The following is a 24,796-nucleotide window of genomic DNA, read 5'->3' as shown; positions in this document are numbered from 1 at the left end:
TTTTAAGGTGTGTGTGGATAAGGAAGTGAGGTGAGATGAGCACTCTTCCATCATCACATTACCTTCTCTCCATCCCAAGACACTTTTCAGTCAGTAAAAAAACAAGCTGCCAAACTCACTCAAGGGGTTGGGAAAGCAGGACTGGAGAGTGTTTTGAGGGCTACATTTTGTCCCTAAATCGGATATTCCTTATCCATGCTCTAACTCAGCAGCGTTAGCAAACTGCAGTTCCACTGGGGTATCATTTGCTGGTTCGCCTCAGGCAGCAAAGGGTCTTGGGCTGGCCCTTGTGCATCTCTAATGACTGTGGTGGTAAAAATAAATATGTTGGCAGGGTGGACGGGAGGGAGGGAGATATCTTCACTTCACTCTCCCCTTCTCCATGGCATTTGGTGTGCTGCTACAGCACTCTCCTGTGGAAAAAGCACTTGAGAAAAACCACATTCCTGCAGCTCTCTGGCATGCAATAGAGTGGCAGACCCTCCTAGTGTCCCTATTTTCCAAGGACAGTCCCAGATTTACAGAAGCAGTCCCAGTTTCTGATTTGATCCCACAATGCCCCATTTTTCTTAGGATGTCCTTCTTTTCATCAGAAATGTTGGAGGGTATGGAGTTATCCAATCCCCGAGCCATCTGAAGACAATCCCATATAAGGAAGTTTTTTAAATGTTTAATATTTTATTATGTTTTTACATATGATGGAAGCCACTCATAATGGCTGGGCAACCCAGTAAAATGGGTGGGGTATAAACAGTAACATTATTATTATGCAATAGGATATCCCTATGGAGGGGTGGCATCATCAGCTGAACCTGAGACACCAAGCTAGATGGACGTAGCATTCACTTCTCAGACCTCCATCAGAGAGAAATGGTCAGTGTGCCTAAGAATGGGGGAGAGGAATGGTCACCTTGAGCAGACATGTTTTTATTATGCTGATAGCTTAATGTCACCTGACAGCTTGATGCTACGCATTTTATTTAATTGTGCAAAACACACTGGGAACACTTTTTGTGAAGGGCAGAATCACTCTCCTTTGTCTCTCACAACTATTTCTCTATTATACAAATCCTTTCTAGATAGAAAAGATCGTGATGAATGAGTGTGGAAACCCCCAAGGGTATCTTACCTGGGGAATCTTGTAGATGCCCAAGATGTTTGCCAGGTAGATGGAGGTATCCAAGTCCAGTCCCCCAATAACTGCCACCAGGTGTTTCTGGATGTTGCACTTGTAGTTGGGTATAAGGGTAGAGGGAAGGTTCAGAGCTGCCCGGTACGTCATCCTTTCATCAAAATAATTGTCATAGATGTGGAAACCCAGTGTAATATTAGGTAAGATCCTGGGGTTCTCATTGATCTCCTTGACAGCAAATACCAAGGCCAGAATATGCTGGTAGTTCTTTGGCACAATACTGCAATGAGAATTTTATGCTGTATCATTGTGAGATAGGCTATGCATTTTTTCCCCTAAGGGGTCTCTTAAATGATTCTTCAAATTGGAGAAGTTTGAATTTCAAATGATGACTGTGTTTGGTTTCAATATATTTTCAAGAGTATTTTTTTTTGGTAGCTTCTCATTTACAGTAAATATGAACTAAATTGAATTCCCCCCTCCCAATAACGGAATATTGATATTTACTTTGGGGTTCATTATATACTTGACAACACTTTTTGAACATCCAAGAGATGCTCTTGTTGACACCAGCCTCTAACGCCTTTTCTCTCATACCAACTTCCCTAAGCCTCCACTCGGGTCCAGTTCACACACAGATTAGTTTAGCAGCTAGGTACAATCTAGGTTCTGACTGTCAAACTCCTCAGATTATATTCTTGGCTGCTTGGACAGCTCATCTCATTTAAGAAATGTGCTTTTATAATGTTCTTCTAATAAGAAGTGAGCAGAATTTTAGCTTAATATAGGGCTCATTCAGACTTCCCCAAGTCCTGCCATTTTCCTCCAGGAAAACCTGATCTTTACCTCTGAATTGGAATTTACACCTCCCTCAGAACTTCTCCCAACTGACTGTTAACTGACATTTCTTCACTGATCACTACCTTCAGCTGAATACAGTTAGAATGTATCTAACCCAGGCCCTCTCTAGAAATATTAAATGCAGTCGACTAGCCCAACTTAGATGAGAACATCAGGGGCTCTAGGAGCACCACCTCAATGGAAAGGTGAACCATTAAGACCACTCACAGGAGAGTTTCTGAGGTGAAGATTAAGAACAGAGAAGGGCTTTACATTTTAAACTAGGGAGGTTTGGTCTGTGAGTCCTCCCCTAGTTAAACTCTCCTTGGAAGAGATTTGGTGGGATGTGAGGAGGAGAGCACACATCAACAAGACCAGGCTCTCTCTCATCTCACTGACCCATTCAGCTCTGCATCTCCCTTCTTCCAAGCCAACTCTTCAGCTTTGGAAATGCCCCCCTCCATCTGCCTGGATATAAATCACACTTAAATCCCTGGAACTAGCTTCTGAGTAGGCCTGGTTAGAGCTAGGGGATATTTCAGTATCATCTGATTATTCGACATTTGAAGTGTTTACAAGGTATTTAGAAGCTGATGGGTAGTTAGCCTTTCTTTGAAGTTTTCTTCATCAAAAGCAGTAAGGAGGTGGGAAGCAAGTCCGCCAACAATAAGATCACCAGGTTGGTAGTATTCATGTGGAATGCTGGACACATCATGGACGGTGCAACTCGTGGTATGTTGGCACACCAGATGTGGCAGACGAAAGAGAAGGGGCACAATAAACAGCAGCATACTGAAGCACATATTCTTTCTCATCAAACAGCCTTATTTCCATCCAGCACATGAGCCTTGCTTCACAACCAACCTCAGTACAATATTCTGCCTTATCACGAACATCACTTCTCTAACAATTGACAGTATAAAATCCTATTTTACAACTTGATGAAGAGAAAAGTGAAAATTCTTTCTCTTCTATCTCTTGCTTACTATGGCAGGAAGATGTTATAATACCCATGTTTTGACACTGGTTAGTATTCTCTGGAAATCTACTGAGACATTATCCAAGGGAGACTTAGCTATGCGGAGAGTGATAATTACAGCTGTGATGATAACAAGCTCCCTTTACATCAGGAACATCAGAAAATGACCAAAATACAAACAAACCCCTGCTTCTGATTTTTCATCCAAAGTGGCTTCTGTCTGTTTATGGGACGACAAAAGAGCATGCAGAATTAACAGCAACGAGGAAGAGAAGAACAGTGGGCTAGTCTCTTATCAATGCTGACCAGTGCAAATAATTAATCTGGTCTCCCAAAATTTCCCAACTGAACACCAGTTCATTAGTTTTCAACAATTACCTCAAGAACAGTTGCTGTAATTTAAACTTGGTAGCAGCCTTTGAACAACCTCTGTAAAAAAATTCATGCAAAAGGAAAAATACATGGATATTTTTACTTTATTACTAAACAAGTAGACAAGCTTATGCAATAGGTTTAAAATGAACGAAATATGGAAAGGACGGGAGGTCAGGCACTTTGGATGAAAATTTATTGTTAAAGTGTTTGTATTTTATCTGATTTTTGATTATTCAGTTTATTGACAATGAATTTAGGTTTATGTTGTACAGATGTAAGTAAGTATAATAAAGCATAATTTAAAAGCAAAAAAAGAGAGTTTTGTAGGTGGTTTGCATTGGTAGAAAGGAAAAATAGGAATCAAAAAAGGAGAATGCTCTGGATGCCAAGATTGGGGAATGAACATTTTGGTGAGAGATTCCCACAAACAACTATTTGTGTCCCTGACAGAAAAGCACCTCACAACTAGTCAGTGGGACACTATATAGAAGTAATAAATAAAAAGTAGTGTGTGGTAGTATTATATTTTCTAATAAAATGGAGCTTAATTTCACTCAAGTTCAAAATGCTTTTACTCCAAAATATTCATTCAGAAGCATCTCCCTTGCCAATCAGAAGGTTGCCCATTCGAATCTCCACGACGGGGTGAGCTCCCCTTGTTCGGTCCCTGCTCCTGCCCACCTAGCAGTTCAAAATTACGTCAAATTGCAAGTAGATAAAGAGGTACTGCTCCAGCGGGAAGGTAAATGACGTTTACGTGCACTGCTCTGGTCCACTAGAAGTGGCTTAGTCATGATCACATGACTGGCCACATGACCCGGAAGCTGTCTGCATACAAACGCAGGCTCCCTCGGCCTATAGAGCGACATGAGCATGCAAACCCCGAGTCGTTCGTGACTGGACCGGTCAGGGGTACCTTTACCTTTTAAGTTTAAATAAACCCGCCAAGAACAGTCCAGGATATCGAAACAATTTAATTAATACCCAGTTATGGAGGGAGAGCGCTGGAGAGTTCTCATGGCTTGTGAGGGCAGAGACTGGAGGTGCAGCAGGGGGTTGTTTACGCTACTCAGCCCCCCCCCACCTGACAGCTAATGTGCATAGAAGAGCAACAGATGCAGCAACTTTCCCCACACATCCTCCGGTCAGCCCCCAAAATTCCAGATGTGGGTAATTTAGGTGCAGCATTTTGGATCTGGGATGGAGATAGAGCAGTAGAGAAGACATTCAAAAGGTTTTAGAGGGTGCTCCCCATTTATCCAATCTTCATTTATGGGGGGGAGGAATTGAACATAACCATCAAGTAAGTGGGGACTCACTCTACTGAAACCTCAGAGACATGACAGTAGCAACTCTACTGAAACCTTACTGAGAGGGGAAAAAACCTAGAAAGGAACTAGCCTTCTTAAAAAAATGCTTCTCAGTGTATTGATTTTTTTTGTTCAGTTTCTAATCAATTATCCTCTGAGGCTCTAGTAAGGTATCAATATTTTATTGTACTCATAAAAGTTTTTTGGTTTCCAAATAAGCCTTAGGGTTAAAACAAGATGAGGGGCTCCTGTCTCAGAGAAACCATAGGGGATTTTAACATAGCAATTGCAACACATAAAATACAACAAAATTTAATGATGTGGATAAAGATAGATTATATTGCTCATAGTTTGGTGGAAAAAGCCCAAAAGGTGATGGCATAATTTATTATTTCCTCTTTATTAACTGATCCTTGCTGTTCAGATCAGGCCTCAACACAATGATGTAGCATTTGGGAGCAAAGATAGAGCCCAGTATCCCAGCACTGGAAGCTAAGATGGAGAAGATCTCCACAGCCACCATGTATTTCCCCTTGGTGCTCAGGTAGACTGGAACAAACGAGATCCAAACACTACAAAACAAGAACATGCTGAAGGTGATGAATTTGGCCTCATTGAAGCTCTCAGGCAATTTCCTGGCAAAAAAGGCCACTACAAAGCTGATAATGGCCAAAAAGCCCATGTAGCCCAGGACACAGTAAAACAGGGCTGACCCTTCGTTGCAGCCTAGAATAATTTCCCTCATCGCAGAGTGCATGTCAGAATCAGGGAATGGGGGAGAGGTTCCTAACCACACAGTGCAAATGCCTGCTTGGATAAGGGAACAAGAAAACACAATGGAGCTTGCCAGTCTTTTCCCCACCCACTTCCTCATTCTGGATCCTGGTTTGGTGGCCACAAAGGCCAGAACCACCGTGATCGTTTTGGCCAGAACACAAGAAACGGTCACTGTGAAAACAAGGCCAAAGGCCATTTGTCGGAGCAGGCAGCTCACTCTTTCTGGAGGGCTGAGGAAGATCAACGGGCAGAGGAAGCAGAGCAGGAGGAAAGTGAGGAGAGTGTAGGTGAGGTCCTGATTGTTTGCTCTGACAAGTGGTGTGTCCTGATGTTTAATGAAGATGACTAGGACCACCACTGTGAGGAGAGAGAGATAAAGAGCCAACAATGCTAAGCTCATCCCCAGAGGCTCTTTAACCGACAGGAAGCTGATGGTCTTTGGAATGCATTGTGATTGGTTTCTGTGTGGATAGTGGTCCTTTGGGCATGCAACACAGTCAACCATGTCTGGAAAGAAAATAATACATTCAGATTTTGGATGTGTTGGAGAGCAACTGCTAACGGTGTGAGTATGGAACTGATAATGTTAAATTAGAGGTATCACACATATTTTCAGAGTAACCTGATTGAAAGTCATGCATGAGAACCCCACCTCAGAACATAGCTGTCAACGTTTCCCTTTCAGTTTTCAGATGTGTTGCAAAGCAGCTACTAATGGTGTCAGTATGGAACTCATAAGATTAAATCAGATATATCACAGATATTTCCAGAGTAACAGGATTGAGAGTGATGCCTGAGAACCCCACCTCAGCACTTTGTGTTGGGTCATGTGCAGAGGCAGAGCTACTTGCTCTGACACCCAGAGCGGCATGTGGGCGGGACTAGCCTGCCCAAAGGGGCAGGCATGGGGGGCGCTGCTAGCTGTCCATGCAGCAAGCGTCCAAGGCTGCTGCCAGAGCGGTGAGCGTTGGGGGGAGGGTGGCGTGGCGATGTCAGCCCCCTCAGGGATTTCACTCAGGACGGTCCACACACCCCGCACCCTCCTTCCTCCGCCAGTGCTTTTGTGGGGTGTCCTGTGATGGCTTACTAACTCCCCATAAACCATGTTGTGCAGTTTAGATGGACAAAGTTGGTAAGTACAAATACAAATCAGCCTCGCATTATAATTGTTCAGAACAGGAACTCAGGAATGCGTCATCCCAACTCAGATCTCTGGTCCATTCAGCTCAGCATTGCCTGCTCTATTTTAACATTCATCATGGGTGACAAATCCTTTTTTGTGGAGGGGGGGGACAAGGACAACGTCCATATTCCTTTATGGGGGCTGTGTGCCAATAGGGATGGAGGAGAAATTTGATTTTGTTGACATTTGGATGGGAAAGTTATGTAAATTGTACTTCGTGAACCTACACAAAGCATAATAGAGTTTCCCTGAAAAATGGTACAATTCTCCAATCAAACAAAATGTACAAAATGCATATTTCCATAACTTTTCCATAATTTCTAACATTACTTATGTTTGAAAACTATATCCCTTTTGTTTCTTACCTTTCTCAGATGAAATCTTTCCTTGAGGACATGGAGCACAATCATAGCAGCAGAATGGCTCCCCCTCCTTCTTTTCCTTGCTGGAACCAGGAGGACAACTTGGGTTACACACAGAAAGGGGTGGAATCTGCCCATTAAAATAAACACTTCAACATTTTAGCACACAGAAATCATTAGCACTTTTTGTGTCCTTTTTCTTCCAGCCAGCAGTAGGAAGACACTAAACTACTTATTCGAAACTCAGTGCCAAGCTACTCATTTTGTGTTTGAAAAAAATTATACTTCATTATATCACTGTGGAAAAGAGGACTGCGAGAAAATGGAATCTTATTTGAGTGATTATTACATATTCCAAGTACCCAAAGAAAATCAGCCAGGTTTGAATGCACCTGTATTGATATTTGAATTACAAATGGCAATTGTCAGGGGACTGCCATCGGAAAGGGGGAGGGAGGCAGGGGGATACAGAGAGCCTCCAGTGATTCTGAGAAGCAGCTCCTCGTCTGGCAGTGGAGAAAGCCACAACTCCAGCGGAGCTGAGGCGGAGGGGAGTACCCGGGTGAAGGGAGGGCTCAAAGATGCTACAGAGAGCCTTACCTAGCCCGGCCGGCCAGGAGGCACACACACCGCGTCCGTCACCCTGCTTGCGCAGAGGGGTGAAACGTAAGGAGGGGAGGTAGAGATTTGGGGTGTCTAAGTTCTTATGCTGGGGAAGAAATCGGAAAGGGGCACTCCCGGAATCTGCAAGTGACTAAGACAGACATGAACTTTTGAGTTGTGCACCGTAAAGAGTTTGCACCAATAAAACCTGAAAAAGACAGGTCGGAGTCTTGCCTGGTTACTCATGAGCAACCACCTGCACATCTGACAGCAATAAATAGAATGAAGATGGGGAAAACCCCCGGGCCAGATGGACTTACGGCACTTTATTATAAAAAGTTTCAGGATGCACTTATTGAACCACTTAAGGACACCATGAATAAAATTTGGGTGACTGGAGTAATTCCTGCTTCAAGGAAGGATGCATTCACTGATCCTTAAACAGAATAGTGACTTAGCAAAGACAAAAAATTACAGACCTATTTCTTTATTGAACTGTGACTCTTAACTATTTGCTACAATTATAGCTAACAGACTAAAAAAGACATTGACTGGGTCAGTCCACGGAGACCAAGCCGGGTTCCTACCAGGCCAACAAATGAAGGACAACGTAACAAATGCAATTAAGTTAATAGAGTATTTGGAAGTGAGAAATGAATAACAGGCCACATTGATATTTTTAGATGCAGAGAAAGACTTGGATTATATTTAATGGTCATTTTTGATTAAGGTTTTAGAGAAAATGGAAGTAGGTAATTCTTTCCTAGGTGCAATTAAAGTGATCTATACCGATCAATCCGCAAATATTTTAATAAATAATATTCCTTCATACAAATGCAAAATAGAAAAAGGAACAAGACAAGGGTGTCCCCTGTCTCCATTGCTGTTTATTTAGAAATATTGCTTCAGAATATAAGGACAATAGGGAAATTAAAAGTATTGAGGTAGGATGCAGAGTCTATAAATTAATAAATATAAAATATGCAGATATTTATGATATGTAAAAGAAACCATGGAAAGAGAAGAAGGGAAGTCATTGATATTATAAGGATGTTAAAATGAGTATTTTAAATTGCTAAACAAAATTTAATTAAGAAAAATATATGAAAAAATAACAATGCTGAAACTTACCATGTTTGAGCCCCTTTCAGGCATTCAGGAAGAATGCATGAGGATGCAAATGGGGAAGAGGATTTAGGATTCATCTTGACCAGCACAGCCCCTATTGTCCCCATGTTGTTGTTTGGTCGTTTAGCCATGTCTGACTCTTCGTGACCCCATGGACCAGAGCACGCCAGGCACTCCTGTCTTCCACTGCCTCCTGCAGTTTGGTCAAACTCATGTTTATAGCTTCGAGAACACTGTCCACCATCTCATCCTCTGTCATCCCCTTCTCCTTGTGCCCACAGTCTTTCCCAGCATCAGGTTCTTTTCCAGGGAGTCTTCTCTTCTCATGAGGTGGCCAAAGTATTGGAGCCTCAGCTTCAGAATCTGTCCTTCCAGTGAGCACTCAGGGTTGAAGAATGGAGAGGTTTGATCTTCTTGCAGTCCATGGGACTCTCAAGAGTCTCCTCCAGCACCATAATCCAAAAGCATCAATTCTTCAGCAATCAGCCTTCTTTATGGTCCAGCTCTCACTTCCATACATCACTACTGGGAAAACCATAGCTTTAATGATACAGATCTTTGTCGGCAAGGTGATGTCTCTGCTTTTTAAGATGTCTAGGTTTGTGATTGCTTTTCTCCCAAGAAGCAGATGTCTTTTAATTTCATGAATTCTGTCACCATTTGCAGTGATCATGGAACCCAAGAAAGTAAAATCTCTTACTACCTCCATTTCTTCCCCTTCTATTTGCCAGGAGGTGATGGGCCCAGTGGCCACGATCTTCGTTTTTTTGATGTTGAGCTTCAGACCATATTTTGCTTCAGACCATATTCTCCTCTTTCACCTTCATTAAAAGATTCTTTAATTCCTCCTTACTTTCTGCGATCAAGGTTGTGTCATCTGCATATCTGAGGTTGTTGATATTTCTTCCAGCAATCTTAATTCATCCAGTCCAGCCTTTTGCATGATGAATTCTGCATATAAGTTAAATAAGCAGAGAGACAATATACAGCCTTACACTCCTTTCCCAATTTTGAACCAATCAGTTGTTCCATATCCAGTTCTAACTGTACCTTCTTGTCCCTCATAGAGATTTCTCAGGAGACAGATGAGGTGATTAGGCACTCCCGTTTCTTTAAGAACTTGCCATAGTTTGCTATGCTCAACACAGTCAAATGTTTTTGCGTAGTCAATGAAACAGAAGTAGATTTTTTTTCTGGAACTCTCTAGCTTACTCCATAATCCAGTGCATATTTGCAATTTGGTCTCTGGTTCCTCTTCCCCTTCGAAATCCAGCTTGCACTTCTGAGAGTTCTCGGTCCACATACTGCTTAAGCCTGCCTTGTAGAATTTTAAGCTTGCTTAACCTTCCTAGGGTGTGAAATGAGTGCAATTGTGCGGTAGTTGGAGCATTCTTTGGCACTGCCCTTCTTTGGGATTGGGATGTAGACTAATCCTCTCCAACCCACTGGCCACTGCTGAATTTTCCAAACTTGCTGGCATATTGAGTGTAGCACCTTAACAACATCATCTTTTAAAATTTTAAATAGTTCAGCTGGAATATCATCACTTCCACTGGCCTTGTTATTAGCAGTGCTTTCTAAGGCTCATTTGACTTCATTCTCCAGGATGTCTGGCTCAAGGTCAGCAACCACACTCCAATTTTCTTGAACAGATCTCTGGTTTTTCCCATTCTATTGTTTTCCTCTATTTCTTTACATCGCTCGTTTAATTTTGATGCTGCCCATCTGATGATGTCCATGTGTAGAGTTGCCTCTTGTGTTGTTGGAAAAGAGTGTTTATGATGACCAGCTTGTTCTCTTGACAGAACTCTATTAGCCTTTGCCCTGCTTTGTTTTGAACTCCAAGGCCAAAATTGCCAGTTGTTCCTTTTATCTCTTGACTCCCTACTTTAGCATTCCAATCCACTCTAATGAGAAGAACATCCTTCCTTGGTGTCATTTCTAGAAGGTGTTGTAAGTCTTCACAGAATCGGTCAATTTCAGTTTCTTCAGTACCGGTAGTTGGTGCATAAACTTGGATTACTGTGATGTTAAACGGTCTGCCTTGGTTTTGTATCGAGATCATTCTATCATTTTTGAGATCTCATCCCAGTACAGCTTTCGCCACTCTTTTGTTGACTATGGGGGCCACTCCATTTCTTCTACAGGATTCTTCCCCACAGTAGTAGATACGATGGTCAGCTGAACTGAATTTGCCCAATCCCGTCCATTTTAGTTCACTGATGCCCAGGATGTCAATATTTATTCTTGCCATCTTATTTTTGACCACATCCAGCTTACCAACGTTCATGGTTCTTACATTCCAGGTTCCTATGCAATATTTTTCTTTACAGCATTGGACTTTCCTTTCACTTCCTGGCATATCTGCAATTGAGTGACCTTTTGGCTTTGGCCCAGCCGCTTCATCAGCTCTGCATCTACTTGTACTTGTCCTCTGCTCTTCCTCAGTAGCATGTTGGACGCCTTCCGACCTGAGGGGCTCATCTTCCAGCGTCAGAACTTTTATATGCTGGTTGTTTTTGTCCATGGAATTTTCTAGGTTGTGGGACATTGAACACCAGGAACTAACAGCAGCAGCAAAGAAAACATGCTCCCCTCTTCATGTGCTTTCTTGGGCACATGACATTAACCACAATTATCTTGAATTTTTGCTCAATCCTCAAGAAAGAAGGGCATTTTCGCTGGCCAGGTTTAATTCAAATCCTTCAAACCTCCTATGGGGAAGCTTCTTGAGAATGGTGGAAGGAGAAAGAATTTGCACATGTGAAGACCATCAGGTGGAAACTCTTAAACATATGGTTCTTAAACGTAAACTATATGTTGATCTCCGCCAGCAGTTCCTAGGTATCTGAAGAAGTGTGCATGCACACAAAAGCTCATACCAATAAAAAACTTAGTTGGTCTCTAAGGTGCTACTGGAAGGAATTTTTTTTATTTTGTTTTGACTATAGCAGACCAACACAGCTACCTACCTGTACCTAACAACCAAAAAACCCCAGATCAAAAGGCGAGAGATACTTTAATCTGACAAAAAACTGGGAGAAGAGGTATGTTTTCAGCTGGCGCCTCAAGATATGTAGGGAAGAGTGCCTGCTTGGAGGGGGACAGACTGATTTTTAAAAAATTCTTTGGCCCCCATTGTTTGAGTCTTCCTAAATCTAAGAAGTCCATTTCCTCATTCCACTGTTGGTGAGAAAACAGCTACCCACAAACTCCATAGTCCCTGCTTCCTTCCCATCGGAGCAACAAACACCTTATTCTTGACAAGAGACTCATGAAATACCCTGGGATAGAGAGAGAGGCAAGGTAACAGTCACATGCATGCCATATCCAGATGCAGGACAAGACTGGCCATGGGTGTTATCCTGGACAAGATGGGCCATTGGACTGATCCAGCAAGCTTTTCTTTTGTTCTTATGTAGTGCAGAGGAAAATCTAAAAATGCAATAATATTGTTTTCCCATATTTCATGGAAGTAGGAATTATGCCCCACCTGGTGAAAGCTTCTGTGCCAAACCATTCTGTTGTCATCAATGGAAATTTGCTGGCCTGGGGTGGCTTGCACATCCACCCTTCCAACCTTAACCCTCACGAAGGAATTATTTGGAAAAGTGACCAGGTTGGTAATATCAAAGCCAGCTTCTACTTCCCTGTTCTCACCAAAAGATACAGTTTCTCCAGCAGAGTTGTTGAAGGAGACAGTCCTGAGGAAGGGATGGAGCTGCATTGGAAGAAAAATAGTAACTGTGAAGTAATGCATATGTCTCTCCTTATTGGCACTCACGATGCCTCCAGTCTGTCTGTACAGTGTTTTCTATACCAATATTTTAGGAACTGTAGCCATTTTTGTAACCGAGCTATGTTTGACTGCCTGCACAACTGACTGCTGTATGGAAAAGCACATGAATCTGACATTTGAAGAGCTTTGCAAGTAAACAATGTATAACTTATTAATTATGCGACCTGTCTTTTTGGTAAGGAAGTGGGATGTTTTGGGATCAACTAGAAGGGGTACATTCTAAGGTTTTAACACCTACATTTCATGCCTTTATTTGCTGCATGAGTTGCCATATTAAATCTCTTCTGGGGTTCTCTCACCAAAGAGTCCAACAAGAATGATATTGTTTAGCAAGCTCAGCAAAAACTAAAAAAAAGGTTTTCAATCCTCTCCCTTACTGTTCCCCATCCCATTTCCCCAGCCACAGCTACTTTTTTCTCCAGGTCCACCGGCCTCTCCCTGCCAGCTCTCTCCTATTCATCTCAGTATAGGCACGGATCCTCCATGTAACTTGTAATGGATCCAAACTACAAGAAAGAAGATTCCACCTAAACATTAGGAAGAACTTCCTGGCAGTAAGAGCTGTTCGACAGTGGAATTTGCTGCCAAGGAGTGTGGTGGAGTCTCCTTCTTTGGAGGTCTTTAAGCAGAGGCTTGACAACCATATGTCAGGAGTGCTCTGATGGTGTTTCCTGCTTGGCAGGGGGTTGGACTCGATGGCCCTTGTGGTCTCTTCCAACTCTATGATTCTATGATTCTATGATTGTATGTAGAGGGTCCGCCTTCATTAACAGGTTCTCTGCATGCAAAGGCAGTTGCTCACACAAAAAATGAGACAGGTCTGGTACTTCACTGTCTTACTCCGTGAATAGCTTTTCTGCACACAAGGGGAGAATGTGCTCTTACACTGGAGCTTGAAATTTTTCAGGGTGCTGTTTTACATATCACTGCCTATGTCAAATAAATTATATCTCATGAGGCATTACCTGCCAAGGCCAAAGCTCCCGCATTTCTCCTTCCACCGCTGATTTGTATTTGGTCCTGGACAAGAACATGGCATGTAAAGCATGTGCCGTTGCAAAGACAGCATTGTAAAGACTGTAGCTGTGGCCAGACATGGTCATCTCAAAAGCAGACGAAGGGAGATTCTCCAGCTTCTCCTCTCCAGTGCATGTTCTACTGGCCTGCTCCTCTGTACTGGAGTTTGGAAATAAACATAGAAAGACTTCTGCCCAGAACTGCTTGACAAAGCCATTTCCATTTGCCTCAAAAGGATTTTGTGCCTCAAGAAAGGATTTGAATCCTTGTACCACATTAGAATGAACTGTAAAGCAGAGGGAACCATGGAAGACTTGCATATCCAGGTTCATTTGATAGGTCGTAGCCGTGAAATCTAGCTGTGCCATCAGAATCCACAACTTGCCCACAGATGTCTTGGCCACATATTCCAATTCACCAAGAGCTACTATGTTTCTCAAGGGAAGCATGGACTTCGTTCCTCCATAGACAACCACCACCTTGGCTTTACTTTCCATAATAGCTTGATAAATTTGGATCCAGTGGGGAAACATGTCATAATACTCAGCCAAAGATGTCGTTTTCAGGGTTGTCTCTGAGAAGGCCAAGCAAATGCCTTTCTGGGAGAGCAGAGGTTTCAGGCTCTGAATAAATCTCTCTCCACTTTCTGCAGCAAGCAATCCAACCCATGTCCAACCAAAGTGCAGAAGTAACTCAACAATCCCAGTGTACTGATGGGCTTCATTGGGCACCATCCTGTAGAAGGAAGTGGATTGGCTTTGACCAGCATCTTCTGGGGCAAAGGAGCCATAAGTGAGCTAAAGGGAAATAAAGTAGCATCATCTACAATAGCAGAAGGACTGGGTATGTGCATCTAGGGCCTTCCCAGGAGGCAAAATGAGCCAGTTGCCTTAAGAAGGCAGGTACCAGAAAGCTGGGAGGGGTGGCAGATTGCACCCTGTGTTTCTCAGCCTCCACCGCCTTCTCTGCCACCCCTGCATGCCCAGTTTCCTGCTCTCCTGCTCTCCTCTCCTTCCCTCTCCCTTTTTCTTTATCAACTGTGATCTCTAGGCTTTTATAAGCTGCTGCTTTTCTCTCCCCTGTTTCTTTCATGTTGCTTCACCGCAACATTTCAACTACTAATTTCATAGCATCTTCCCTTCCTCTATCAAACCACTAACACACAGAATTTGCATCAAGTGCCACAATGTGTGGGCAGCTGACTCCTGATAGGCAGGCTTCCAGCTTTGCAAGAGAGCATCTTCAGTCTCCAACCAGTAGGCCATGGAGCAAAGGTGAGAGGGTCTCAGTCAGCAGAATGGAATTTTGAATACGTGTTTTTAGGTGTGTGTGGACAAGGAACGGGGGTGAGATGAACAATCCTCTACCATCACATTACCTTGTGAATGGCAGGATCACTCTCCTTTGTCTCTCACAACTATTTCTATATTAAAGAAATCCTTTCTGAATAGAAGATATCATGGTGAATGTGTGAAATCCCCTAGGCAGCATCTTACCTGGGGAATCTTGTAGATCCTCAAGATGTTTGCCAGGTAGATGGAGGTATCCAAGTCCAGTCCCCCAATAACTGCCATCAGGTGTTTCTGAATGTTGCACTTGTAGTTGGGTCTAAGTGTGGAGGGAAGGTTCAGAGCAGCCCGGTAGGTCATCCTTTCATCGAAGTAACTGTCATAGATGTGGAATCCCAAGGTGATATTAGGTAAGAGCTTGGGGTTCTCATTGATCTCCTGGACAGCTAATACCAAGGCCAGAATATTCTGGTAGTTCTTTGGCACAATACTGCAAAGAGAATTTTATGCTGTATCATTGAGAGATATGCTATGCATGTTGTTCAGGGGCCTCTTTATGATTTTTGAGTATTTTAGTGTAAATTTTGCCCTAAATTACACATACCTGCAGAACAATTTCCCTTAAAAGAGCAGAATTTCAGCTTAATGTAGGACTCCTTCAGACTTCCCCACTCCTGTCATTTTTCTGCAGGAAAATCTGATCTTTACCACTCAATTGGAACTCAAACCTCCCTCATAACATCTCCCAACTACAGTTAACTGACATTTCTTCACTGACCACTACCTTCAGCTGAATACAGTTGGAATGTATCTATTCCAGGCCCTGTCTATAGCTATTAAAGGCAATCGTCTAGCCTGACTTGGATGAGAACCTGACGGGTTATTCGTGTTGATTTAAAGCAGAGTCTCGTGCCCAGCGGAAGGATGAGGAGTACGTGCTGCATACTCTATATTGCTTTATTTACAGTTCAAAGCTGGTATATTACAGAAAGACATCTTGCCTCTGCCGGAGCAGAAAAATGCATCCTCTCTCCTCAACAGCTCGGAGAGAATCACACAGTGAAAAACAGGAAACCAGTGTACGTCACATCCAGCCTCCCTTTCCCGTGAGAAACTCCAACAGTACAGACTGTGGAATGTAAACACCTGTCTCGTGACAAGCCCTTTCGCTGCACAGTGAAGGAAAGCAGAAACCAACATCCTCCCCCTTTCTGTGAACATCACTGGGCAGCGTGTTCGTACAATATCAGTACAAACCCAACTTCTGCACATAGGTACAGTGTTGATCCCTTGATACAATCTTGGACAATACATCAGCAGGAATTTCATTACCTGGCATATAGGACACCGTTACGAGTCCCTTCTGAATACATTCCCTAGCATGCTGCAACTTTAATTGCAAGTGCTTCGTGCTTTGCTTACAACCTTCAGACTTCAGCAAAGCCAAACATGCTTTGTTGTCCTGGTAAACCTGGATTGGACATTTGACAGGAATTTTCATATCTTTGCACAATTGTACTAACCATTCACAATCCTTAAGTGAATAAGACAGTGCATTCAGTTCGGCTTCACAAGTACTTAAGCTAACTGTTGTTTGCTTCTTGCATGACCAATCAAACAGACTCTGATTGTACATGTAGCAAACTCCAGACGTACTTTTCCTGTCTGTAGTGTCACTTCCAAAACTTGCATCTGCAAATATCTCAAGACCACCAGACTTCTGATTGTTAAATCTCAGTCTGTAATGCATAGTGCCTTTCAAATACCGCGCTATGCGTTTCAGAGCTTTCCAATCCTTGACACTAGGATTGTTGACTTGTCTGCTTAGCAAATTACAGCTAACAGCAATGTCTGGTCTTGAACATCTGGCAATGAAGTTTAGCTTGCCTAGCACACTCCTGTACAGTGTAGTGTCAGAAAATGCTTCTTCAGTGTCATCTACCTGATAACCTGTTGTCATCGGTGTGTCTACAGGGTTAGCATCCATCAGATTTAGTTTGCTTAACACATCAGCAATTTTCCGTGACTGGTGTACTAGAATGTTACCATCTTGATCTCTCTCTATTTCCAGAGATAGGTAGTTGTTTACCTCACCAAGATCTTTCATGTCAAAGTGCTCTTTCAGTTGAGCTAGGGCGTTATTGTACATTGCGACATCTTTCCAAAAGAATAATAAATCATCAACATAAAACAAACAGTACAGTTTCTTTTGCCCCTCCTTTTTGACAAATACACATGGATCAGCTTTCCCTTGCTGAAAACCTAGAGAAAACAATACTTCAGTGAGTTTTGTGTGCCAACACCGTGCACTTTGTTTGAGACCATAAAGGGATTTCTTCAGAGCACAAACAAATCCCTGTTTTACCTGTACGCCATCAGGTGGAAGCATATAAAGTGATTCATCTAGAGATCCGTACAGAAAAGCTGTATTAATATCATGGTGACTAATGTGTAGATTTTCCTCTGCAGCTAGCTTGAGCATAAGCCTAATGCTTTCATATCTCACTGTCAGTGAGTAGGTCTCGTGATAGTCTTCACCTGGTACCTGTGCAAAACCTCTGGCTACCAATCTGGCTTTGTGTCTGACTATCTTGCCATTTTGATCTGTCTTCGCTTTGAAGACCCATTTGCTTCCAAGCAGTTTCATTCCTGGAACTACTGGAACTAGCTCCCATGTTTTGTTCCTTTCTAAGGAATCAAGCTCAGCCTTCATGGCATTTAACCATGGCTCAGCTTCCTTTGAATCCAAACCCTGGATGTCTTGGAAACTTGAAGGTTCAAATACCTTCTTGGAGCTTTTAACAGCTGTTACTGCTATCGTAGCAAACTCATCAGCAAATCTCTTTGGAGGTCTGCCTTTTGTGGCTCTCTGTGACCTACGAATTAGCCTTAAGTCTTCAACACTCTCCTCTTCCTTCTTAGGAGAAAAACGACCTACTGTGAACAATGGTTCCTCCAATTCTTGATCAGAGCTTTCAGAGGGTCGCATAGAGGCTTTCGCACTCTTGAAATCCTCTGAATCACCCGATTCAGTTTCAGATTCAGACTCAGAACCTTCATCAGTGGGTGTGGGTTGTTGTGGTTGCTTTTGACTATCCTCAGTCTCATCACCGTCATCAGGATAACATTGGAAAATTCCCACATTCTCCCCCCACTTTGCATTGTACTCAACACTTCTCGTGAGCTTAATTGTCTTAGAGTCAGTCATCATTATTCTGTAAGACCCTTTCTGATAACCTAGAAAGATACCATGCAATCCACGCTTGTCTAACTTGGAGTTTTGTGGTGAGTGAACCCACATGTCAGAACCAAAAATTTTCATGTGTTTGATGTATGGCTTCTTGCCAAACATCTTCTCATAGGGGGTACAACCAATCGCTGAAGATAACCTGCGATTGTAACTGTAAACAAAACACGAGAGAGATTCGGCCCAATAACTCTCTGGAAGATTGGCATCATGCAGCAAGGTTTTTAACCCTTGAAGCAATGTCTGATTTGCCCTTTCCGCAAGTCCATTCTGCCATGGCGAGCGAGGACTAGACAAATCGTGTTGAATTCCTTTCTCAGTCAGAAAAGCTTCAAACTGCTGAGAAGTGAATTCTCCCCCGCGATCACTGAAAAGAGTCTTTATCTTCTTACCATGCACATTTTCCAACCAAGCACAGAATTCCTTGAACCTAGGAAAAGCCTCTGATTTCTGCTTGAGATTGTACACATAAATATACCTGGAAAATGCATCAACGAGAACCATGAAGTACCTATTTCCACCCAAAGAGGGCGCTAGTGGTCCAACCAAATCTGCATGAACAACCTGGTATGGTTCCGTAGCTTGCCTACTAGACACCTTACCTTTCGCAGCCATTTTCACCTTGTTTGCTGCGCATGCTTTGCACTTCATGTGGTACCTGCAGGGTTTAATAGTCATACCTTCAACCAAGGCAGGCATTTTAGATACTGCCTCAAAATGCAAATGACCAAATTTTCTATGAAAATCGTGAATACATTCTGCATGCAAACTTTTGTTAGAACCTGCAATGCAACAAGTGTCATCCTGCACAACATCATCATAATACAAAACAAACAAACGATCAACATATTCAGCATGCAATACATAATCATTTTTCTTTGTGATGATGCACTTCTTGTTCTTGAAGGAAATGTCAATGTTCCGCTCATTCAGCTGTCCAACGCTGAGCAGATTATGTTTGGCGTCTGGCACGTAAAGCACATTCTGTATCGATAAGTCCAAACTGTGAAGAACAACAGTTCCGTAGCCTTTACTGGGAATAGTGTGGTCATCCGCCTGGTGAATCGCACCTTCCTGCGGTGTAAAAGACACAAACAGTCTCTTATCGTTGCACATGTGGTGGGTTGCCGCTGAATCAACAACGAAGAAAGATCTAGACGTCTTCTGGACCTCTGCAACCTTTGGAGTGAAGCGTGAAACCATAGCCTTGTGCTGCGTTGTCCTAGACACCGGACCTTTGCCTCGGCCTTTTCCGCGCGATGAGCTTTCGCTGCGCTGCTCTGTCTTGGCCCTGGGATATCTGCATTCCCTCTTCATATGGCCTAGACGTCCACACGAGTAGCATTTCACTGCCTTCAAAGCTTTGGCGCCATCTGGTGGTTCCACTGCACTATGGGATGACGTCTGTGAAGACTCCCCCTTGCCCATGCAGCTAGCACCCCGGCGATCTGCTTCATTTAATATCACGGCAGTAACAAAGTCCACTGTCAGCTGAGCAGTTGGTTGCACAGCAATCTGGGTTGCAACAGACTCCCAACCTGAACCCAAAGATTGTAGTATCATGAAAGAATACACAGCCTCTGGAAAGTTGAGTCCTCTCTGTTGCAGCTCATGTCTCAGATTTTGCATCTCCATCAGATGTAAACGCACATCTCCACCTTCAGCAAGAGCCATATTATGCAGCTTGTTAAAGTAAAACATAGTGGATCCAGCTTCTGTCCTTAAGTGAGCTTCTCTCAAAGCGTCCCAAATTTCTCTGGCTGAGGTCTTATCACGCAATAGACAGAGCTCTTCTGGGGATACTATCAATGTAAGAGTTCCCCTTGCTTTGGAATCCTTAGCTTCCCATGCATCTGTAACTGGAACTGGGGGGGTTTCTGTAATCACCTCAAACAAACCCTCTTTCCGCAGAATTGCCTCTGCATACAGAATCCAGTCCGCGTAATTTTTCTTGTTGAGCTTAGGAATCCCACAAGCATCCTGAAGGGCCATCATGACTCTGGCATTAGCCTTCAGCGTCATATATGCTGCTTTAAATCTTGCTGCGTCACTGCTGCAGCTGCTTTATTCCAAAAGCGCACTTAAAAGTTACTTTCGATTTCCCCAGCATAGTAACTTGTGCCTGGGAGCCTTTTGCCTATTCCCGGCAAAACCGGCTTTAAAGGTTCAAAGTCCAGCCATAAAGCCATAAAGCCATTAACTAGAAGCTGGCAGGCTGCCCGGAGCAGTAGCACATACCTCATCAATCACTTTTACGCGCAGAGCAGATTCCGATCCGACCTGTCCCTCTGCATTCCGATCCTTTGCTGGCACTCCGATTCGACTTCTGGAGCCCATAACCACGTGTTGATTTAAAGCAGAGTCTCGTGCCCAGCGGAAGGATGAGGAGTACGTGCTGCATACTCTATATTGCTTTATTTACAGTTCAAAGCTGGTATATTACAGAAAGACATCTTGCCTCTGCCGGAGCAGAAAAATGCATCCTCTCTCCTCAACAGCTCGGAGAGAATCACACAGTGAAAAACAGGAAACCAGTGTACGTCACATCCAGCCTCCCTTTCCCGTGAGAAACTCCAACAGTACAGACTGTGGAATGTAAACACCTGTCTCGTGACAAGCCCTTTCGCTGCACAGTGAAGGAAAGCAGAAACCAACAATTCGAGCATCACCTCAAAGGAGAGGCGAGCCTTTAAGACACTTCACAAGAGAGTTTCTGAGAGGAAGATTAAGAACAGAGAATGGCTTTCCATCTTAAACTAGCGAAGGTTAAACTTTGAGTCTTCCTCTTGTTAAACTTTCCTTGGAAGAGATTTGGTGGAATGTGGGGAAGAGAGAACACATCAACAAGACCAGGCTCTCTCATCTCACTGACACATTCAGATCTGCATTCCCCTTCAGTGGAAGTAAATCCAACTGAACTCGGGGGAACTAGCTTCTGAGGAAGCCTGGTTAGAGCTGGGGGATATTTCAGTATCATCTGATTATTTGACATTTGATGTCTTTACTGGGTATTAAGGCTCTGATGGATAGTTAGCCTTTCTTTGAAGTCTTCTTTGTCAAAAGCAGCAAAGAGATGAGAAGCAAGTCCGCCAACAATAAGATGACCAGGTTGGTAGTATTCATGTGGAATTCTGGACAGATCATTGATGGTGCAACTCGTGGTATGTTTGCACACCAGATGTAGCAGATGAAAAAGAAGGGGCACAATAAACAGCAGCATATTGAAGCACATATTCTTTCTCATCAAACAGCATTATTTCCATCCAGCACATAAAGCTCGCTTCACAACCAACCTTAGTACAATATTCTGCCTTATCATGAATATCACATCACTAACAATTCACAGACTAAAATTCTATTTTATAACTTGATTAAGAGAAAGGTAAAGATCCTTCCTCTTCCTCTGTCCTCTCCCTTGCAAAGTATGGCAGGAAGAGGTTATAATACCCATGTTTCGACATTGGTTAGTATTCTCTGGAAATCTACTGAGACATTATCCAAGGGAGACTTAGCCATGCTGAGAGTGATAATTATCGTTGAGATAATTACAAGCATAAGAAAATGCCCAAACATAATAATAATAACCCTGTTTCTGATGTTTCATTCAAAGTTCTTTCTGACTGTTTATGGGACAAGAAAAGGGCACGCAGAATTAACAGCAATGAGGAAGAGAAAAACAGTGCGCCAATCTCTTATCAGTGCTGACCAGTGGAAATGATTACTCTGACCTCCTAACATTTCCCACCTGAACACCACTTAGTTTTCTGACAATTATACCGAGACGAAGGAATGGTGAAAAGGACAACTATTTGTGTTCCTGATAGAAAAGCACCTCACTACTAGTTGGAGGGAGTGATATATAGAAGTAATAAAAAAAAAGTAGTGAATGGTGGTATTATATTTTCTAATAAAATGGAGCTTAATTTCACTCCTGTTCAAAATGCTTTTACTCCAAAATATTCATTCAGAAGCATTCTGCCCATCGTATTACAATACAGTGGTGCCTCGCAAGACGAAATTAATCCGTTCCGCGAGTCTCTTCGTCTTGCGGTTTTTTCGTCTTGCGAAGCACGGCTATTAGCGGCTTAGCGGCTTAGCGGCTATTAACGGCTTAGCGGCTTAAAGAAAAAGGAAACAAACTCGCAAGAACTCGCAAGACGTTTCGTCTTGCGAAGCAAGCCCATAGGGAAATTCGTCTTGCGGAACGATTCAAAAAAGGCAAAACCCTTTCGTCTAGCGAGCTTTTCGTCTTGCGAGGCATTCATCTTGCGGGGCACCACTGTAAACCCATTAAAAATACCAAAATCGTTATTCATTAAATTTTAAGTTTAAAACCCCCACACCAGGAACGGTCTAGCATATATTGCCCATGACCACAGGCATCCCCCACTGCACACGATAAACAACCAAATAATTTAATAAATACCCAGAAATGGAGGGAGAGGGCTGGAGAGTTCTCATGGCTTGTGAGGGCAGAGACTGGAGGTGCAGCAGGGGGTTGTTTATGCAACTCAGTCCCCACCCTCAGCTGACAACTAATGTGCATAGAAGAGCAGCTGAAGCAGCAACATTCCCACACATCCCCCGTCAGCCCCCCAAATTCCAGATGTGGGTACTTTGGGTGCAGTATTTTTTATCCAGAATGGAGGGAGAGCAGCAGAGAAGACATTCAAAGGGTTTTAGATGGTGCTCCCCACTTCTCCAATCTTCATTTATGAATGTGGGCCACTTGAACATAACCCCCAAGTAAGTGGGACTCGCTTTACTGAAATCTCTGAGACTGGATAATCATGACAGTAGCAACTCTACTGAAACCTTACTGAGAGGAAAAAAACCTAGAAAGGAATGAGACTTTAAAAAAAAATGTCGCTCCGTGTATTGTTTTTTCTTGTTCAGTTTCTAATCAATTAGCCTCTGAATTTCTAGTCAGGTGTCAATATTTCATGGTACTGATGGTTTCCAAAATAATGCTTAGGATTTAAAAAAAGATAAGGGGCTCCTGTTTCAGAGAGACCATATTTTGGTTTTAAAAGAAATCGCACATAACAATTGCAACATGTAAAATATAACAGAATTTAATGGTGTGGATACAGAGAGATTACATTGCTCATAATTTGGAAAAGAAAAAAAAATAAGGATGAAAGGATAATTTATTATTTCCTCTTTATTAAGCACTCCTTGCTGTTCAGATCAGGTCTCAACACAATGATGTAGCATTTGGGAGCAAAGATGGAGCCCAGTAAGCCAGCACTGGAGGCCAAGATGGAGAAGATCTCCACAGCCACCATGTATTTCCCCTTGGTGCTCAGGTACACTGGAACAAAGGAGACCCAAACACTACAAAACAAGAACATGCTGAAGGTGATGAATTTGGCCTCATTGAAGCTCTCAGGCAGTTTCCGGGCTAAAAATGCTACAACAAAGCTGATAATGGCCAAAAAGCCCATGTAGCCCAGGACACAGTAAAACAGGGCAACTGACCCTTCGTTGCAGCCTAGAATGATTTCTCTCATCACAGACTGCATGTCAGAATCAGGAAATGCGGGAGAGGTTCCTAACCATATAGTACAAATGACCACTTGGATAAGGGAACAAGAAATCACAATGGAGCTTCCAAGACTTTTCCCCACCCACTTCCTCATTCTGGATCCTGGTTTGGTGGCCACAAAGGCCAGAACCACCATGATAGTCTTGGCCAGCACACAAGAAACAGTCACTGTGAAAACAAGGCCAAAAGCCACTTGTCGGAGCAGGCAGCTCACTCTTTCTGGAGGGCTGAGGAAGATCAATGGGCAGAGGAAGCAGAGCAGGAGGAAAGTGAGGAGAGTGTAGGTGAGGTCCCGATTGTTTGCTCTGACAATGGGTGTGTCCTGATGTTTAATGAAGATGACTAGGACCACCAGTGTCAGGAGAGAGAGAGAAAGAGCAAAAAGTGCTAAGCTCATCCCCAGAGGCTCTTTAAAGGACAGGAAGCTGATGGTCTTTGGAACGCATTGTGATTTTTTCATGTTGGTATAATGATCTTCTGGGCACACAACACAGTCAACCATGTCTGGAAAGAAAATAATACATTCAGATTTTGGATGTGTTGCAGAGCAACTGCTAATGGTGCGAGTATGGAAATGATAATGTTAAATTAGAGGTATCACACATATTTCCAGAATAACCAGAATGAACATGATGCATGAGAACTTCACCTCAGCACTTTGTGTTGGGTTATGTGGAGTGTCCTGTGATGGCTTGCTAACTCCACATAAACCACATTGTTATTGTTCAGAACAGGTACAGTCCATGACCATTTTGCACAGGGGTTCTATTCCCAGCCCTCTTTCACCCCCACCCCCTATGCTGAACCCATTCCACCCCGCTCGGGTATGTGATTGCGCATCAGTCAGACGCATGTTTGTTTGTTATTGCCTGAACTAAGACAGGTGTCTCCTACCAAGTCATATCACTGGTGCATTGAATTCAAAATTGCCTGCTGTATTTTAACCTGTGACAAAGATTAGATCATAGGTGACAAACAGATTCTCCTTAGGTCCATAATCCTTTATGGTGGCTATCTGTCAATAGGTTTGGAGGAGAAATTTAGTTTTTATGCCACTTGAATTGGAAAGTTATCTAAATTGAACTCCTTGTAACAACACGTTAATCAAAGTACAGATGTCCTTAAAAATGTCATCATCAATCTTTATTACGGTCCAGAGACCCAACAAATCATTACAAAGCAATACACAATTCATACAGCCTACCTC

The 24,796-nt window shown here is 43.0% G+C and overlaps 1 protein-coding gene and 1 long non-coding RNA gene across 2 annotated transcripts in view; one reads left to right on the top strand and one right to left on the bottom strand.

Annotated features, from left to right (window-relative positions):
- The window catches only part of LOC308460291 (uncharacterized protein), a 226,847-nt gene that overhangs the window by 20,965 nt on the left and 181,086 nt on the right, over window positions 1-24,796 (bottom strand). The window contains exons 28-30 of the mRNA XM_080976430.1: window positions 15,002-15,284; window positions 13,454-14,302; window positions 12,183-12,410 (exon numbers count right to left, since the gene is read on the bottom strand). Of these exons, the coding sequence (XP_080832556.1) occupies window positions 12,183-12,410; window positions 13,454-14,302; window positions 15,002-15,284 (1,360 nt within the window). The remainder of the gene's footprint in view (window positions 1-12,182; window positions 12,411-13,453; window positions 14,303-15,001; window positions 15,285-24,796) is intronic.
- On the top strand, window positions 2,573-7,120 carry LOC308460678. The gene is made up of 2 exons (XR_013978715.1): window positions 2,573-2,651; window positions 6,971-7,120. It is a non-coding gene; the product is annotated as an uncharacterized lncRNA (long non-coding RNA).

This window comes from Podarcis pityusensis (assembly GCF_964106645.2).
Source record: "Podarcis pityusensis genome assembly, chromosome: 13".
NCBI lineage: Eukaryota > Metazoa > Chordata > Lepidosauria > Squamata > Lacertidae > Podarcis > Podarcis pityusensis.
Note: the sequence above shows the minus strand (reverse complement) of the source record. Positions and strands in the feature narration are given on the sequence as shown.